At 45.6% G+C, this 20,630-nt stretch overlaps 1 protein-coding gene across 1 annotated transcript in view; it reads right to left on the bottom strand.

Annotated features, from left to right (window-relative positions):
• AHI1 (Abelson helper integration site 1) overlaps positions 1 to 20,630 on the bottom strand; it is a 2,019,384-nt gene that overhangs the window by 571,095 nt on the left and 1,427,659 nt on the right. The window contains exon 19 of the mRNA XM_069606745.1: positions 5,640 to 5,757. Within this exon, the coding sequence (XP_069462846.1) occupies positions 5,640 to 5,757 (118 nt within the window). The remainder of the gene's footprint in view (positions 1 to 5,639; positions 5,758 to 20,630) is intronic.

The raw sequence follows: 20,630 nt of genomic DNA on the forward strand, positions 1-20,630 counted from the left end.
TATGTGATAGACAACGATCTAAAGATAAATGTAAAGAAATCAAAAGTATTGATCTTTAGCACATTGAGGGGAAAGACCTTAAATGGTATGTGGATGGTGAAGACCTGGAGCAGGTCAATGCCATGCAGCATTTGGGAGTTCATATGAATAGAAGCCTGAACGAGGAGCCTTGGGCTTTGGTATTAAAAGCAAAGGCTAAGATGTTGCCGATTCAAGGGGGTGCTCTACATATGAGATGGGGCAAATTTACCATGCTGCCTTATCTTGACTTACTATAAATAGAAGGTAGCTGCAATTTTAACTTGGAACCGAGGCGGAATTACATCTCTCATGACAAATGTGGGAAATTCTGGAAGGCGCCTTTTGGAGGAGGGTGTTGCACCGCCCTAAGGGAGTCCCGATCACATCAATATGATATGAATTGGGCCTCCACTCCCTATATTCAGTGATACTTTGGAAACCTTTGTCCCTAGCTCGGAAGGCTGCCATGACAGACTTTTTGATGCCGTATAAAATTAACTCTGCCCTGCTCCTCCTCTTGAACCTTTCTGCTGCATTTGACTTGGACAACCACCAAATCCTTTGCCCCCATGCAAACATGTCCCCACCAGCTACCGCCTGGATCGCCTTCTTCCTGGAAGGAAGGGTCATCAGGGTCTTCTTAGAGACTGCCAAGTCTTCTCCCTCTCACTTGTGGAGTACCTCAAGGATCCTGCATCGCCCAAACCCTATACAATATTTTTACCATGCCTATCTTCAACATCCTAGACTCCCTTGGCATAGCCTACACCAACTATGCTGATGATACCCAAATCCTGATGCCACTCTCTGGCAACTTCACAGATGACTCCAACACCCTCAACAAGATATATGCTACAATTCAGACTTGGATGACAGCTAATCACCTTTGTCTAATCAGCGACAAAACAGAAATCCTTATTGTTGGCATTCTGAATGCCATTAAGGCCCTCAATAATCAATATACCACCTTCCAGATCGACAAATGCACAATCCCCATCTCAACCTCAGTAAAGACTCTAGGAGTCTATCTTGACGCCTCTCTCGCTATGACTAGACAAGCAAGCGCCATAGCCTCCTCAGCAGCCTACACCACCAAGGACCTCAATGCTGCCAGACTCTTTCTCTCCAGAAATTACTTCCTCACCACTGCCCGTGCAATCATTGGCTCAAAAATCAATGTCATATTCACAGGCACCTCTGCTGGAAATATCCACAAACTTCAAGTCATACAAAACAACGGTCTTGGAGCAGCCCTCAATATCCCGAAAAGAGAACACATCTCAAAAGACAGAAGAGAAGCACAATGGCTCCCCATTTATGAGTGCATCACTTTCAAAACACTGTTCATTGCCCACAAATGCCTCTCAAAAACACTGCCACCATACCTCGCCCAAAGAATCAACAAGGTTCACTCCACTAGGCCCACCAAAGCCCCCTACACAGATCGCCTAATTGTGCCTAAAATAAAAAGATCCAAAGCCAGAGGCTCCAGCTTCCCCTACACTGCTGCCAAACTTTGGAATGACCTCCCTCCCCACCTTGAGAGCTGAGAAATCCTACTGGGTCTTCGCAAAACGCTCAAAAAACAGCTTTTCTCTTAACCCCCAACTACACCTAACCACCCCAGACCTATTCCCCTACTATTGCACTGTACTGTATGATTAACTTGTATGACCTTCCCAATATGTTAATGAAATTGTATTAACCTTTGTAAATGTACCTATGCTAACTGTGTACCCTGCTGTGTTACATAACTACAACAAGACTGTATGTCACAGACTGACCAATTGACTTGTATCTGCAACAGTGCCTCAATGTCTCCGGGCTGTGTGTGCGCGATACAAATTAAATAAATACATTATGTCATCAGGTGGAGACTGTTGTGACGGTTCTTCAGCGTCTTGGTTTAGACCCAATGTTTGTGTCAAGACCTGTTTGTGTATTAATGTTTCTTTATTTCCCTTCAGTTTCCATGTTTTTCGACATTTTCTGTGTCCCTGTGGACAAGGATGCCTTAATGTTTTTTTCTCCCCCCACCCCGTTGACGGGGCAGACAGGAGAAGTGTTGGCGACTTTCCATGCATCGTCGCTGCCGCCGTCAACGTTGTTTGGACTTCCATGGACGGTACCGTCGTCGAAGGAACAGCTGATGCTGCCGATGAGGCCTTTGAAGGCATGGTTGACTTTGAAGGGTGTGTTGGCGATATCGTTGTTGACGACGATTGTGCATGTTTTGCCGTCGACAAGGTTGTCGATGACGGTTAGATGGTCGTCGACGATGACAAAACCAACAACAATGTTTTGGGATTTTGGGTGGCAGCAGGTATTGTCGCACTCGTTGGCAGAACGCTCTTTGTCGACGGATCTTTCGTCAGTGAGGTCATTGATGGATGGACAGATTTTTCAGTTGTTCCATCTTTTTTCTTTTTAAAAGTAGCAGAAGAAGACATTCTGTACTCCGATTTGACCCTTTTGTGAGTTTTTGGCTCATCAGATTTGTCCTCCACCACAGTACTAGAGGATTCAGCCTCTGAAGGAGGTTACTTACCGTAGTTCAACCAAAGGGCTAGTCTCCTTTTTCTATACTTGAGGATTTTTCTGCTAAATGAGGCACACATTTCACAATCCTCCTGGATATGATTTGGGTTGTCTCCCTCATGATCATTTTTAATTCCACATGACTGGCATGCCTTGAAAAGAGCGTCACGCTTTTGTTTCATATTTGAAAGGTAAAAGCACTTATCTGTTGTTCTGAAGAAAGGTTTTTGAGTATTGAAGGAAATATGTTGGTTTCTCCTCAGCATGATGTGCGGTTAGAATCTGAAGATGGCCCCCTGGGTGGGGCTCGTCACTCAACTTCCCATTGGCTGAGGCAGAATGCACCCAAAAGGAAATGGATGGCTACTAAAGTGAGCCAAAAAGTTCTATTATAAGCTATAATAAAATGTTACAGAGGATTCTCAGCCTGTCGGCGGGGAATATTCAAAAGCATGTGAATCCATGAAAGATCCAATGCTGGAGAAACCCTTTACATACAGCTTTTAAACATGTTGGTTAAACGTTCAAGAATTTCAAATGCCTGTCTGCTCAATTCAAATGCAGAGGAGTAAAGGCTGGAGAGGGACTCCTCTAACCAATGTTATCAGACATTCTGAGTGTGTGTGTGTGTGTGGCCAGGGGGTGGCTTCAGGCTTTGCCTTCAACATGAAATCATATTTCAGGGTAAAAGAAGAGCCTGAAAAAGGTCTTGGAGAAGTAATTTTGCTTTAAACGCAGGCTTTGGCCATGGCATAGTACTCGTAATATGTATACAAATTAACATTATTAAGCATATGTCCTTTAACGCCAATAAGACAGCCAATTGCTCTAAATGAAAAGCACCTTAAAGCATAGCAGATCTAAAAATATTGCATCCAGTTCTTTAGTCTTTTACCAACTCTTGCTTTTGTTTTCTTTAGAGGGTTCATCATCATTTGCAAAAATACCGCATGAGAGTTCAGTTAGAACACGAGCATCTTTAACACAACTTTTTTTTGGCCAACACACGGCACCAAATTCAAGGTGGTTACGTTTGAAAAAAAATACATTTTAGTTCAAAACCAGATTTTACTTCTTTTGAGGGACTGGGAATCGGTTTCCTGCATTGTGTGTTTATATGAGTTGGATGAGCAAGCAGAGGATATGGTAGATCACTCTAAGAATGACTTAACACCTACTGTTCTCCCCTGTCCTGGAATGTGGTACTGCCTTAGCCACATCCTCCCTAGATCTTAAAATGAAGATGGGCACGACTTTACACCAGCTTTTCACCTATTGTATCATTGCATGTGTTTGAGAAGAGAGCTATAACAGCAGTAATCTAAAAAGTTGCCAAGGCAAGAACGATAAATGCAAGTAGTATCTAGGAGACCCACCGATGGAAGTGCCCATTCATGTTGACATTTTGTATTTTTTGTTTACACTAATTGCTTTTGACTTTTTTCCAGAAAAAGCTGTACATCCTACTTATATGCATTGCAGGTGAAAAGCAAAGAATCACTGTTTAGCTCTGACTATTGGAGTACCGCTAAGGGAGCTTTGCAAAGTGAGAAAAGACAAAAGGCCTGATTCATGGAACGTTTCCCTATGGGATTGTGCCATGATAAAACACTTCCATGAATCAGGCCCATAGCATGTGGGTTTTGTTTGGTTCTTTACCCAACATAATAGAAAACATAAGCAGATATGGCATGGGCGGGGAAGGGGGGAGGCTCGGCAACAATATGTTTACTGGGGGGTGGCAGGGCTCAGGATAAAAAGTTGGAACACCACTGATCTAATCCTTACCAATCGTCTCCTATATGATCAAAGGAGTGTTTCCTAAAAGCCTAATCAACAAATCAAAAACTGTTTGCAAAGAATACACTGAATGCACAGCACATAGTATGCAGCGTGGTGGTAGTATGCGTAGTGAGCCATCATGGCCAAATAGATGAAAGCCTACTTTTTCTCTGAACCCCAGGGTTATGTTAGGAAGCCTTGACTCGTCAAGGATTAGCTGTGGGAGCAAATGTGCTTATATTGCATCAAAAGTTTAAATATTTGGCAAAGAGCTTCGGGTTTCAGAGTTTAACATTTTGGTCCAGACGTTATTTTATGTATGGCGTCGTGCAGTGGGCACTACACGCTGAACTGTATAAAGGGGCAGTAGGACAAGAAGACGAACGTACAGCACAGGGGCAGGAATAGAATGGTGAAACACATGAAACATGGGGTGTGTAAGAGCGGAGAGTCGTATTGAGAGCTCCCCTGGAAGGCAATAGGGATCAAATGCTTCAGGTGAAAGGTTGGTGGAGGGGCTTCAAGAGAGAAGCACCTGTCCACTATTCTGGTGTCGTTGCAGAAATCAGCACACCATTGTGTTTGAAAAAACAAAGAGCGTGTACCATGTAAATCTACTTTCACAGGGGTCAATTGATGCAGAACATTCGAGAATCTACCACACAAAGGAGCTTGAATTTAGACACGTTTTCAGGTATGGAACCTACTGTGGTAGCATATTAATGCTGTAACGTACATTCTCTAGACTGACTGAAGGGTGTTGATTATCATACATAGCAAATCCATCAGAGTTTTCTGGAGTTTGATGAAGGTATGAGTAAAAGCACAACAGATGTACACCACCATTTCTAAATCGACATCTGGGATCAAAACAAAAGATAAAGGACACATGAATACAAGATTTGTGTGAAATGTAAGAGTCTACACCCACAATCATCTAAGAGGTCGCCTCCAATGTTCTAAAATGTGGGACAGAGAGGAAGACGCAGGTAAACCATCCATTCCCCATCTCACACTCCCATTGGTTAGATTCGAGCTCGTGCTGTCTCTCTCTTAATTCGCACAAAGGTAAGAGCCAGAGAAAAACCTCGGTCAGCTACACACACTGCAATACATTGAATGTGGCCGTTCAAAAAAGGTAGCATGTGCACGGGATTGACCAAAGTTCCAAATGCGTACAATTCTACAAGAAAAACAAGAATGCAAAAATAGAAACCCCCTCTACCACATTCCTATACACAGTTATCAATAACATTTGCATATGAAAATTATCCGTCAGATCAGGGCAGAGCGCTCACCACTTTGAGAGGCCAGAGACTGGTGGGGGATCAGCGGAGTGCCCAGAGGTCCTTGAAATCTCAACTTAGAGTGTGGTGACAGCAGCGCAGGGGCAGCGTGTGGAAGAGAAGGGCCGCTCTGCAACCGGAAAGGCAAATTAGAAGCAGTCAGTTCCTGGGTTAACAGTGCCACATTTGCTTACTCAACACGATGGTACAATACAGTGAGGCATGCGCACGTAGAGTAACCACTCAGTCACACCAGGCTCAGATAATGAACATAACTTAATCCGGAGCACACGACGGCAAACTGAATTGTCTCCAGGTGCTTAAAACAGGTGCAATTATTAGCGAGATCAATGGCAGTCATTTATTTTACCTCTGGAATATGAAAGTCTGAGTTGGCCCTGCTGGGATATGAACCTGTGACCAGCAATCTTTGGTCTGAACAGACTGCTGGCTCATTTCAGATTCAGACTATGCAGCAGAGATGTTACTTTAATGGCATTGAGGAAAAATGTGACACTGATGGGTGCAAGCCCAAACATTCAGAAGATTCGAAGAACATAGTCCATGCAAATGCGCAGTTTAAAATGATGCTCAATGCTGGCCATTAACCAGATCCAGGTGCCAAGAGCTCCTGCTGCTGGTAAATCCGCGTGCAAGGGCACAGTCAAGAAAGTGCTGCTCACATAGCAAAACAATTCTGGTCGAGGGTGGAAGCCAGGAGTATAACTCTGCAACACTGCCTCTGCGGGCCTGGACTTGCTGCTACACTAGTGACCCTGGGCTGAGATGGTCTGCAGACGGATGTTTAGTGCAGTTTTGGCAGTAGGCCAGAGCTTCTGCTGGATGGCGCAGAAGGGATGAAAGGTGGGACAGCTTGGTTTGAGCCCAGAGACGAGCCCCAATCACAGATTGTTTTAACATTGAATTAATAGTTTGGCCATAATAAGCCAAAACCATTCCACTGGAGTACATCCAGGGAGAGATGGCATATGAGGAGAAATGCAAAGCTTGTAGTAGATGTTTGGTTGTTTACCCACCCATTCACTGCCCATGTCCATGCTAATCCTTACAGCCATTCCTACCCACTTCTTGCCCTTGCCCGCCCAAAACACATCCTCTTTGAGCTTGCTTTATCAAGCCTTAAAATCAAATTTTGCACTCGAGGTGCCTGCCAGGGTTTTCCCAATTCAGTGTTTTCCGAGAGTTAATGGTTTAATAAACCCTCCAAGTGCGCTAATGGTGTAATAAACATGTGTTAACTAGGTCTGCCTCAGACAACTGATTCATAAGCAGTATGAGTGTTCTTCACTGAAGTCCTGGTAAAAACAAGCATTTGCTATACCAACAGTTTTGGCTTTTGCATAGGTATTAGATACGCATTTTCTAGCACTTCTATCATATGCACAGGTACGTGCTACATATTCCAGCTGCTATCATTAATGTCCAGTTAGTACCATTACGACAATGCCTGGCAAATACCATGCCCATGTCTACACAAAAGCCAAAACCATTGGAACTGCCGATGCATGTTTTTAAAAGACATGCACCTCTCTCCCAAGCCAGGCCTCCCTCGCCCCAGAGGTGTTGCTGTAGACTTGCTGCACTAAAAGTCAAAATCTCTTGTTGGCAGGATATAAAATCAGGACCATTGGCTCCACAGTCAACAAACATTGTCAATGCCAACAGTTTGGGCTTTGGTGTAGGCATGGGAAAGTCACTTGACAAGCACTGTCGTAGTGGTACTAACTGGCCGCTGATGGTAGCAGGTGCAAATTGCGGGAGTAACTAGGCAAATGCCAAAACTGTTGGTTTTGCCAATGCTTGTTTTTAAAAGGACTTCAGTGAACGACACGCATAGTGCTTATAAATGGAGTGGCTGAAGCCAGACCGGGTTAAAAGACATTTTCATTACATCAGTAGCACGTTTACAGCTCCAAATAAAAGTCATTAACTCAGGAGACTGCTTTGAAAAAACACTCGCAGACACTTCGAGGGCAAAGTTTGATGGTAAGGCAAAGTTAGATGGTAAGACTTGATTAAAGCGAGCTGAAGGAATACCTGGCAAGAGGTGTTTTGGGAGGGTTGGGAACTGGGTGGGAATGGTCAGAGGGATTAACACGGGCAATTGATTGGTGGGCAAATAAACAACACCTACAAGCTTTGTCTGCCTCCTCGTATGCCATTTCTCCCCATCTGTACTCTAATGCAATAGTGGCGGCTTATAGGTGGGCCAGCTAATAGCCCAAACTAAAGATGGAGACACTTAAACCATCCTAACCCCAGTTAGTAAAAGAAACAGCATGCAGAAATCGCTAGTGGTGAATAGAGATCCGCTGCCGCACCTACCCGATTGATTTTCCAGGACTGGTCCCTCCTTGAGCCCCCCCGTCATAGACTCAACCCAAGCCAATTGTTGGGTGTCACATGGATGTGGACTTTGCGCCTCAAGTTTTCACACAGTTGTTTGTGTTTCGCATGGTGCAAAAGCAAGCAACAGCCCAGTTTGGGCCCGTAACCAGACAGAAGAGCATCAGTGCCCCACACGACTGTGGCTGGCCCTGGGCCCCCAGAGAGAACACCCTATTCTAGAAGTGTGATACATGTGTGGTCTGGGGACACCGTCTTTAAGAATAACCACGCACACTCCCTTCAAACAGCCATTGAAACACAAAAGCAGCTAGCCTTGAAGAAATGGTTGCGACTGCTCTGGCATAAGCCCCGCAATGCCACTTGCCCGGGTACCTTCCTCCCTTGGGGTGCCAAACACCAACTATCCCGCCACCAAAGGTTCTAGATCAGGGTTGGCCAACATGCGGCCCGAGGACCGCAGTGCGGCCCTCCAAGCCATTTTATGTGGCCCTCCAAGCCCAAGAGCACAGACAAAGCATTAGGGTTACTTTTGTACGTTTTGTATTTATTTTATATGCAGTGAGCATTGTGGCTGTGGTTTCAGGGTAGGAATTGTAGTCCACACACATTACAATTTCCATTGGCTGAGAAACAGCCAATGGAAATACTGTTACCATGCAAGGCACATTGTAGTAGTGGAAATAAATAAAATAAATAAATAACTGCCTTGCATGGTAACAGTATTTCCATTGGCTGTTTCTCAGCCAATGGAAATTGTAATCACGTAATGTGTGTGGGTGGAGTGACGGGCACACAGCGCCACCTTCACACATCTGCGTTGCCGAGCCAATGGCAAAGCCTGCGTGAGCCAGCAGCTCAGCCCAGCCCAGGTTCACAGTGCTACGTGCGGTGCACACTGAGGCTTAGTCCTCCTTGTCTCCAGCAGTGGGAAGTACTGCCTGCCATATTTTCCGACATATGTTTGCGGCATGCAGTGCTTTTGAGCCTCTGAGATACTGCTGGCCAGATAAACCGAAACACAAGTATCTGGCCAGCAGTATCTCAGAGGTTCAAAAGCAGCGTGGGCTGCCTTAATGTTTGAACATTCCGCCTCGGGAGGGAGGGTACAATTTGCATCACTTTTTGAAAAAAACCTGCCCCTTGGGTACTGTTCAAATTGTGTCACAAAAGGAATGAATTCCCACATGATTTTACTGCATGTGGGAATTAATTCCTTGCCAAAATGGCTAGGCAACACAATCATGCCATCCACACCCGGAAAATCAACACAGCAGGTAAAATGCCTGGGCCCTATCCAGTTTTTGTTTTTGTGACTGACAAGTGCTAACCTGGACAAGGCAAAACAGCCCTTGGGAGGTGTCCGTGCCCCTGTCGGAGGAAGGCCAGCTGCGGGAGTGTATTTTCAGAGCGCATAACACTGTAGCCCACCAGATCCAAGACACTGTGGGCTTTACAGCAGACACCATGAGGTCAATTCCCTCCCCGGTTCCTACAACATGGCCCTCAGCTCAGCTGGAGTGATCCGAGTACCGACGCACTGGCCAGCCCTGGGCAGTGGGAGAGGAGGGCACCCAGCCATGTCTAGTTCTTCATACTTTAAGATTGTGTTCACATTGTATTTCTTCAATTAGGTTCACCTTTGGGTGATCGCTTTTCCCCATTTTATCTGTTGAATTGGATTATGCTTCTTTCATTAACACAGAAGTAATGAATGTGTATTACAGAGTTACGCTGCCATATGTATTAGGCACACTGCACAGGCAGCATCACTCATTAACACAGAAGTAATGAATGTGTATTACAGAGGTAAGCTGGCATATGTATTGGGCACACCGCACATGCTCAGGCAGCATCAATCATGCTTTGGAAAGGACAATGTTGGCCTAAATTGGGAACAGCCAGGATAGACATGTTGCTACAGAGGTATATTTTGGGCACAACCAGCATGACAATGTGTTACATCAGTGACAGTGCTGTCTTACACTGTGGACACATAGATCAAGATTAAAATGTACTGTGTTGTAAAATGTTCTTGTCTGCTGTTGGTGACATGGAATTTTCAAGTTCCCCTTTAGAACTGATTATAAACGTATGGCTTTTTGGTCAGTTTTTCTGCTGTAAAATGCACCATTTCAACTCCATATTTGAAAAAGAATTCTTGGAGGGGGAACACCCCAAACCCTCCCTAGATCCTTATAGCTTCCTCGCTACGCTCGGTCGCCCCCACTATTTCAGGAACATATTAACACATACACACTGAAATAAATCACAAGCAACTGACCTCGGATCATGGGGCTCCCTTAGATACTCACTGCCCCTGACACCAAAAGCTATTATTGGGTCTGCATGGCGCACCACTGCATGTGATGCTATTGTGTCAAAGGTCACACAATATTGATGTTTAATATACTGCTTTGGGTGAGGTTGTCTTTTGGCTCGCTGGGCCACTGGGTGACAAAAAGTTAATGCTTTGTCCCCACATTCAAAAATGTTGGACACGCCTGTTCTAGATGAAGAGGGGGACCAGTGGCTCCAACGTGGTGTGTATGACAAAGGCGTAAAACGATCTCTTTAAGACAACAGGTCACACATCAATACGTAAAGAAATAAGGTTAAGATTTAACATTAGGCCGAGTTGGCAACAGATTTCCATGAAACAATCAAATGCACAGTTGGGCAATAAGTCTGAGCAATCTTTACCAAAGGAATGTAAAAACAGCAAAAAAAGCAGTCAGCAACAGCGTTCCATGTAGACATGTGCTTAAACGCTAAACTTGGAACATTACGCATGACGTTTGTGGTGAGAGAAGCATAAAACAAATGAATAAACAGTGCCAAGGTAAGTCCCACACTGCGGTGTCTGGGTTTCTACACTACACTGCCACAATCTCGACACAAACCATCCTTTCTTCTCAAAGCCCACCTGTCTGAAGGTGTGGGGATTGTTACTTGCTCTGTGCGGTGCTTACAACAGCAGACGCTTCCCTTCCACGCACTACACAAAAGGCTCCTGCACCAGATGTGCTCATTTCCATAATGGCCAGAGAGCCAAGCGAATCTGCACCGCCACGTAGCTCATTTGCATGCGCGCAAGGCGTGTGTGTGCGGCGTTCCTGCATCCTCCTCACCTGGCTTCAGCTCAGCTCGTGCCGATGATTAAATACACAGCAAATAAAGGATCGACTTGCAGCAATGACAATTTCCATGCTCAAATAAGATTCAACGAAGTGTGACATACTCAATGCAGGTGGCAAGTGTGCATTGCAGGAATGAACGTGAATTGAGAGCACAGGCAGGTTTGATGAATTGGTGGTCATTCTTATGCTCCCCTAAATGCACTTTGCTTTTTTGCAAAGCAGGCGGCATCCTATATTCAGGTCATGTACATCATTCGACATTTAGCCCCCTCCCCCCCTCAGACACGCCCACACCACTGACATTCTGGCCCCAGTGCGGCCCAGACCTCAGTAACCTCCTGCCCCTGCCCCCCTCACGAAAGGGGTAAACAAGGGGTGTTACAGTGGGACGAGCCTGCCAAAATGGGTATCTTTGAAACACACTTTTCTGCAGTATTTAAGGGGGAGCTCCCGCTGGAGGGGGCCCAAGCCCACTACTTGAGGGACGCACACTTGCCTCCCCTCTCTCTAGAAGCTCGGGAGGCCCTTGAGGCTCCTATTTCATCAGTGGAGGGAAAATGGACTATACAGTCATTGAAAAATAGAGCCCGATGGCTTTATGGCCCCTTTTAATAAGAAGTTTTGCAATGGCCTGGTCTCCCCGTTGGTGAAGCTGTTTAACTCTTTCATGATCTCCAAAAGAGTGCCCTGTCTATGGGAGCCTCGACGACCGTCTTGCTCCCGAAACTGGGTAGGGACCCGTCCCTTCGTGATTCATATTGTCCTATTGCAGTCACTAATGTGGACTTGAAGCTTTTCTCAAAAATACTGGCCTGTCGAGTGAATGGGGCACTGCCCGGGCTCATAGATGGCGACCAGGCAGGGTTTATTACGGTATGGGGCGCAGGACAACGTGAGACATACATTTGGTTTGCTAGAGGTGAGGAGAGATCGGGCCTAGACCTGGGGATTATCACATTGGACACCCATAAAGCCTTTGATAGGGTAGACTGGGGTTACTTGAGGAGTGTTCTAGAAAGTTTTGGGTTTGGGCCTGGGTACATTTGCTGGGTTATGGCGATCTATCAACATCAATCCACACACCTCCGAGTTAATGGATCATTGTCCTAAGTCTGGCTATTTCCAGAGGCACAAGGCAGGGCTGACCTCTATCCCCATTAATTTTCGCCTTAAGCATGGAACCATTTGTCAACCGCATTAGAAGTAATGAGGCAGTCAAGGGCGTGAGGGTAGGTGGTACAGATTATAAGGTGTCCCTTTATGTAGATGACGTCCTGCTTACCTTAAGCAACTCTGCCTCCTCCCTGGCAGCAGTATTGGAAGAGCTGGACGAGTTCGGCCAGGCCTCGGGCTTTCAGGTGAATTATAGCAAGTTGCATGGACTGGACGTGTCCCTCAGGCCCCAGAAGAAAGAGGCTAAAGGAGCTCTTAGCCCAATACAGTGGACTCGGGACTCTATCCCATACCTGGGGGTTCATATCATGAGCAAGCCACCAAAGGTACATCGAACTAACTTTCCCCTGCTGTTCTTGGAACTGATCAGGGATTTGGCCAGTTGGGGGCACCAGGAGATTTCCTGGTTTGGCTGCATCGCAGCAGTCAAAATGAACCTGTTCAGCTCTGGCAGTGAGAGTCCTGGACTCAGACCCTCGTACACTTCATGGGAAGATTTTCAAATTCATTTGGGGGAATAAAAGTGCTAAAATATCCAGAAGGGTCTTGCTAAAGCCAACAAGTGTGGGAGGTCCCAGATGTGTTCCTCTATAACCTTGCAGCGCAGCTATCGCACGCTTTCACCTGGGCCTAAGTGGAAAGTAATTGAACAGGACCTGTCGGCAGTCGACCTATTTCGGTTACCTTTTGTGAAGGTCGAGACACCAGTGCAGGAATGGGGCTTCTCCTTGCGCGCAACAATCAAAATCACGCTCTAGTACATGGGGAGGGCTTGCCATGGATGGGGAGTATCTAGGAGTTTGGGGCCCCTCCCACCCTTGTGGAATAACACGGAATTCAGGGCCAGGATGCAGGGGACGGTGAGGCTTGGGCAAACGGGTCAAGGGTGGCTTGGCAGGCCTATGGCAGCATTATAAAGATAACAGGCCATTGACATTCGAAGAATGCAAGCGTACTTTCAACCTGTAAGAGTCTGAATGCTTTAGATACACGCAGCTGAGGCACTGGGCCTCCCACCCGCACACGAAGAAGGGGGCAGTTAGGCCCCTCTCTGCTCTTGAGATGACACTACAGGAGGTCACCATGGGGGGTGGCTGACCTCAAAGCTAAACAAGGTTTTGGATAAGGGAGATCCTGTCACACGCTTGCCATACATGACTAAATTGGAAGATGATTTGGGGAGCCCCATCGAGGATGAGGAATGGTTGAGAAAAAGGGGTCGGATGCTCAAGTCCTCCCGGTGTGTCACAGACAGGAAACGCTCCTATAACTTTTGCTACAGATGGTAGAACTTTGGCATGGAAACAGACCTCAGAGAGGCTGCATCACATGGACAGTGATTACTCTGCTACATGTTGGTGGGGCTGCAAAGCAGTGGGCTCCCTCTTCCACATGTTGTGGTCATGTCCCAAGGTGGACATTTACTGGAAGGAGATGTTGGCTAGAATAAAAGAGATCACAGGGTTGACCCTGCCCATGGACCCACGCATCGTGATTCTGGGGGACACGGGTGGTGGAGTGTTCCCCCTTACTGGTCTAATGGCCACTTTAATTGAACACCTCCTACTGGCAGCGAAGTTGGTCATCGCCCATACCGGAAAGGCGAGTGAGGGCCCTGTGGTTCAAATGTAGTGGGTTAGGGCCTGGGAGATTTTGGTGGCGGACAAAATCACTGCACTGTGTGAAAGGCGATACCCAAAATATGTCTTGTGTGGGCTCCATTCATTGACTTTGCAGAGAGATACCCTGCAATGGCCACTTGGCCACCAATGTTGCAAAATGTTTCCTCTCTGTGATCCTGCCTTGCTCTTGAAAAAGAGAGGGTGTGGCTGGTACCAGGGGGTGAGGGGCAAACAGATTCGAGTGCATTCAACCCTGGTCTGCACAGTATTGATCTCTAGCAAACAGGTGGGTCCAGGAATCGGATCCCGAAATTGGTTACATTGGATTGTACCTGTTGATATGCTCGTTTCTGTACTCACAATATGTTAACTTAAATAAAAGTTTTGGCGGGGAGGGACGGTTTGGGGGGGGGGGGGAGAAAACGAAAAAACACACCCTTTTCCAACAGTAAAAACCAACTGTGGCGTAGCTAGAGTTGTCCATGAGGTCACTCGGATCTTCGAGGTGAAATACACCCTGGAGTTGTAGGCTGCCATGTACATATTTTACATTGGACTCTGAGATCTTGTAATCCGCGGTTTGGCAAGTCTTCGTAAATGGAGGAAATAGTTGCTCTCACAACATTGGTGTGTTGTAAAATCTTACCATATGCAACAGCAATCGACCAAATGTGGTCTGATATAACCATCACATGAAATAAAAGACAATGCTAGAACTGCAGTGATGCAACAACAACGCATGTAGTTCTTTCTAGTAGAATTTAAAATTACTCCCTGCCCACAAAATGAGAGACGATGGACAAAGCTCCACTTTCTGTTGTCTCACAGGGTGAAGAGCACAGCCGGGGAGAGGAGCAGAGTTGAAGGTCGCATTCGTACAGCAGTTAGAAGCAGCACAGGCACAGATGGTAAACAACATGCGTCAAACAATGACATCAAATTCTCTAAAAATAATTTTCATTTTTACTTCTGTATTCCAGAAGAATGATTCTCTATGTGCAGGGAGTGTGTTTAACAGCAACCTGACAAAGTGTCGACTAGAAACTAAACAATAGGACTTTGGCACAGAAACGGACATGGTCGTAAGAAAATAATCGCATGGACACATCATCCTTGTTCATATGAATGCACTTAGAAGCTGCATCCCGCTACAGGTGCAGTCGATGACATTTCACGCGGATTCTCGAACTGCCTGTGTATAAATTACATTCGAGGAGCCGTTTTTAACAGAACGGATGAAAAAACATTTAGCACAGGCGGAACAAATTCTTATTTTCACTAGTTTTCTAAAAGCGATAATATATGATATATGTATACATAAATAAAATTCCCTTTCATGAATTTCAGTGAGGCAATCACTATTTTTGAAATATGTGCTGTGGAAAGGGATTGCGTAATACCTTTCCAACAGCAAAGAAGGTTGGTTAAGATGGACATAACTAAGCTACTCATTTTCACAACACACTATTTCCTTGCTTCATGCAAAAACCGCAGCCCTGCCAAGGATACGGTTTACTACAGCCCCTTTGAGCTAATCAAATGACACACAAACAAGAGTATTTCATGAATTTTCGACAATATAAGAAAATAAAGCACACTGTCCAAGCAATCCCTGCCGATTTAGTACAAAGCTGTTTTGCGTCCCCTTGTTTTTTCTGATGGCGGCTCCATGCAAATTACGCAAATAAACCCCGTTTACGGAGCCTAATTTTCATGTTAAAAAAAGTGAAGTGCATGTCGGACCAAGCGATGAGCTAGGGCAAGCCTTGACAAGCTAGCACAAAGTCGTCCTTTTTTACTGACTGCTCAATTGCAAGGCCTGTGCGGCAGATAATCCTCATTTAAATATTTGCATGCGAGTCAAATAAGCTTGGCACATTCTGCACTTTATCATTTACCCGAGGTTCTGTTTTTTTGTCAGTGAAAGTTTAAAGCCCGCAGGGCATCCTGTTTTAAGCAAGCCACTTTTCAAAAAGGTCTTTGATCAACATTCTAGGAACCCGAAAAACTGGATAGACATTAGGGAACATGCATTCATTACTCGATATGTATTCCTGTTCCTAGCTTGGCGTCTGCACTCACCGTCAAGCGGCCCAAATGGCCATGTCTGTCCATGGCACAGGGGAGCCACCTTTGCCAAATCGTGTCTTAATGACACGATACATGTGCGGGCCGACAAGCGCGTTTTGTGGCACAGGGTTCGAGGATATGTTGAGCATGACATACTCCTCCCCCAATTAAAATGTTAGTACATTTAGACACACATGACTTTTTAAAATGTATGTTGATGTTCATAGTGTACATAGTTGTATTTACAAGGCTTAACAAAATGTAAGTCCACTTTCTCATCTGAGGACTCTACGTGATGTATGTACTTCTAAACACAGATGTGCATGCGCCAGGGTACCGGGAACGTCCATGTGGATGGACCCCTGGGCCTGTCCAGACCTGATTATGTCTGATCCATGAGGGCGTATCGGGTGCCAGCCATAAGCTCACATTGCTTGCAGCAGGAAGGGTTTCCCAGTGTGCAATGGAATGAGAGAACTGGCATTCAAACTCTCCTTCAGGACCATTCAGCTATAGATGGCGATTGAATACAATGTGCTACTTGGATGTGTTTCCTTCTTGTTTTGCTTCACCTGGAAACACAACCAAGAAAGTTGGTGGATCTGGCATAGGCTTCTAGTCCCAGTCTCTGGAATCGGTCTCTTCACATGTGGCACAGCCAGTCTGAAGTTCACCCACAAGTGTGCAGTCCGGTCTCTTTGTGACCCAGAACAGTTTTGGTTTTGAATTGAACATTGGAGACATAACGTGGCCTTTAAGCAGTGTTTGCAACACCGCTGCACAGATGAGTTTTAAAGACTGTGAGGACAGTATACTATTAATAAAGAGAATATGTAGGTTAAAACGCGTTTGCTCACTTAATACATACGAAGCTTGTCGAAGGCCTATTTGCATTACCAACAAGTTTTTACAGGCTTGTGGTCGTCCCGGAATTGACAGCTCAGCATCAGAGTCACAGAACTGTCCTTTTTAACCTACACAATCGAAAAGTAGAAAAAAAAACAATCTTTTTTTAAACACATCACTTCAGGGCAGACCGTTCCCACTTCTAAATACTGCGATTACAGGGTGTTCTTAATAGAAGGACGCAAGAACGAAAGGTTTCAGATTCTCCTCTTCAAATTAAAATGTGTCCTTCAGGATGATAGCAGATGTCTGGCGTAAGTGCTTCATTCATTTTTGCTGGCTTAGTATAACAGGCACAGGTCATTCCCCCAACCCTGCAAACATTCTCTCCACCACTGCCCATTTCTGTTCGGAGTCCAGGCGCTGTTAGGCCATCTCCTGCACACTGCAGGCCCTGGGCAAACAAGCAGAGTGGGCTGAAGTCTGCTGACAGGTTGAGGTCTGTTGAGAAAAAGAGGATGATCAGGAGAGGAGAGACCGTCCTTCCCAGTACACATATAGGGGTGAGTGGGGTGAAGGCATCATGAAGTAGACACAGACAACAGGTTCCAGATTGGCTCTTAATAGTTTATTAACTTAAAAGGCAGGATGGAGTAAAGCCTAACTTGCCCCATGCTAAGGTGGGATTTCCCTACCCAAAGGAAACTAAGGATAGTCTGTGTCAGTAAGTCCAAATCAAATGACTGTGTCCAAAACCTATACTTGTTCTTACAACTAACTGTATACAATGTGTAGGGATGTCAGCATCATAACGTTCTGAGCTTCTTCCAGTTCTTGGCTTGTAATCGGCTTCCCCTTCCCCAAGTTCCAAACAGTTCACAAAATATCTGGGTTCCCTTCCTCTGTGTTGTCTCATTTAACATCAGTACTTTTCACTGGTTCACATAGATGGTTGTGTTTCTTGACTGCAAAAATCACGCTAGGCACAGTTTTCGGACCACACGGTCCACCCATTACAGGTCAAGCAATCAACACCCCTTCTTAAGTGCTTTCTATTAACAATTGGCCACTGCCTTCCTTTGACAGTGAAGCGTGTTTCTTTCATCAGTGTCACACTCTACTAACACTTTACCGTGGCTTGATTGGCCACCATAAACTTTGTTACACTTTCTATATTCTTCTAGATCTTGCAAATGCAGGTTTCCTGTTAACCTGCAGTTCCTTGGTTTCTCAACTCATACCCTTCTTGGTATTTTCTTGGCTTTGCCAACACTTGTATCTCAGACAATTCATTCCATGGTATCTGCTGTATGCACCACCTTTCACTCTACTGACGAGTGCGCAAAACCTGCTTTTTCTCTGTGCGGCATTCAAAAGTGCTTATAATGTCTTTCAGTTAGTTCAGTATTCAAAAGTGCATGTTTCAGGTTCCCAGAGCGCCCTGGTATGAGTGTTACCCTGATTCCACTCATCGGTTGCATATGGCAGCTCCTTTTGGTTTCTTTCAACTCCTTACGCTGCTTTCTGCCTTCCACTAGCTCAGCTCTTCCATCGTGGCAGCCACAGAGCACCGCTCGCTCTCCTAATGTCCTGTAGCGGTTGAGGTGCTTCGGTGCGCCACAGCTCCCACCGTGTGCATCCAACAAGGAGAGCGGCAGGACCTCCAGACCCTCTTGCGGCCAGCCTTGGTGTGCCTTTCTCCTGCTTTTTCTCTCTAGCGCACTTCTGTACAGCTTGCTTCGCTCCAGTCCGCTCTGCTCCAGTACGCTTCTGCTTGTGCTCTAACGATTTTTATACCCATTGGCAAATTACCACAGGTGTGGGTCATTAAGTTTAATTGCCCGACTATGGCAGACCCATTAGCTGGACGTGCCTGGCTGTTCCACTGATACACCTCCATTGCCCTCTTCTTCGTCTCAGTACCAGAGTGGTGTTTGGGGCTATTTGAATTAATAAAGGAAGTGTGTATAACTGTATATTGTCTCCTACTTGTCTTGGTACCTGACTGATGTGTATCTGCATTAACAATATAAGGCTCATATGCGTTTATCTCACCCAAATGAGGATGTTTCCTCCAAGTTGGTCTCTTCCTCGTCTCAGTGTTGAGGTGGTGTTTCTGGGGGACATTCTGGAGAACAAAAAAGGGAAAGGGCTGGTAGTAGCCTACAAAGGCTTGAGGGACAGAGGGTTTATTCTGAAAAGAGAATGGGGGATACCATGTCTCACCTAATGACGTCCTCTCCCAACTCCCCAAGTTCCCTCCACCCAGGTGATCCTCGCTCGCATATCCACCCCCAGAGTCAGGTTCCAAAAGCGATGGCCTTTTCCTGGCCACCTGAGAGGAGGATTCCAGGGAAAAAGAAATGAGGACGGTCTCAGGCTCCTCACAGTGGGAACACAAAACTCCTCTGTTTAATTTGCTTTCCAGACAGACAATCGTTTTAAAAAGAAAATAACTCTTGTGACACTGATTTGGCAAAGGTGTGGGGCAGAGTCTCTGCCATGCCCTAGCTACATACCTGAACCGGGGCACAGACCCAACAAGTACAATAGTCCTGCAACATATAGGATGGCTGTCCATGCTACACATTTTCCGTCAGACAAAGGCACCCATGTAGTAAAGAAAGCTATCCGCCACTAATTGGAGTAAGCATTATAATATAAAATCTCTGCTAGATTGTGTGTTTCCTACCCTTTTCCTTAACCTATACTGTTAGTTTGCCTCCCAGGGTTCCAAAATCTCTCTCCCTTGTCAGAAGTCCAATATTATCCATTTCTTCCAATTTAATGGGCAACCTCGTAACAAGAGAAGGCATTGAGAGACTGGCGGTAGATGGAGGGGATCAACAGACGTATCTAAATAACGCCTAAGACCACGTACCAATTTGACCCCCATTAATTATAATTCAGCCCGTGTTCTGCCCAACAGCCTAAGCCCAATCCTTTGCCTAGCAACAAACATGAGACGCCCTCTGGAGTCACTGCCAAACATCCCGCTAGTGCCATTGATGATCAGTCTCCATTCATCACCTTAGAGCCTCTAATAGAGCCATCATGTAACATTAAAGGTGCCCTTATTAATGCCTGCTCACTAGGAGCCCACGCCATCGAAATCCATGACCTCATTATCGAACAACTGGACCTACTAGTAGTTCCAGAAACCTGGTTGCACCAAGCTTCTGGACCCCTACTAGCTCTGGCCATCTCACCAGATTACAACATCATCAGGACTGACAGATCTAATGCACAAGGAGGTGTTGTGGCCATTATAGCCAAATCCAATCTGCAAATTAGATCCTGCTCCATCGAAGAAATAATAGGTTACAAACTCCTACTAGCCAGACTCGCTACCGACCAGAAAATAACCTCCAACTTCTTGGTCATTTACAGGTCACCCAATAGCAATAACCATCCGGACCTAGACATTTCCTTGCTGCTAGCTCCGCACATCAAACCTAATACCCAAATGTATCATCCTTGGCAATATCAACCTAGGCTTCTATGACAAGCAGGACACCAAAGCAGAAGCCCTACATACTGCACTCAATGATATGAACTTCACACAATTGGTGAATGCCCCCACCCATATCAAAAGTCGAACTCTGGATTGGATACTTGCGCTTAATTTCAAAATATCCATCAAGTCGGTTGTACCCCTTGATTGGACCGACCACCATAGCATCAACCTTTCCCTTACTCGAAAGGAGATAAGCCCTTCAATAACTAAGGCAACGGATACTTACGAAACTAAAAGTATTTGCAAGCTAACAGCTGAGAATCTAGCC

Source organism: Ambystoma mexicanum, chromosome 4p (assembly GCF_040938575.1).
Source record: "Ambystoma mexicanum isolate Mex_15411 chromosome 4p, UKY_AmexF1_1, whole genome shotgun sequence".
NCBI lineage: Eukaryota > Metazoa > Chordata > Amphibia > Caudata > Ambystomatidae > Ambystoma > Ambystoma mexicanum.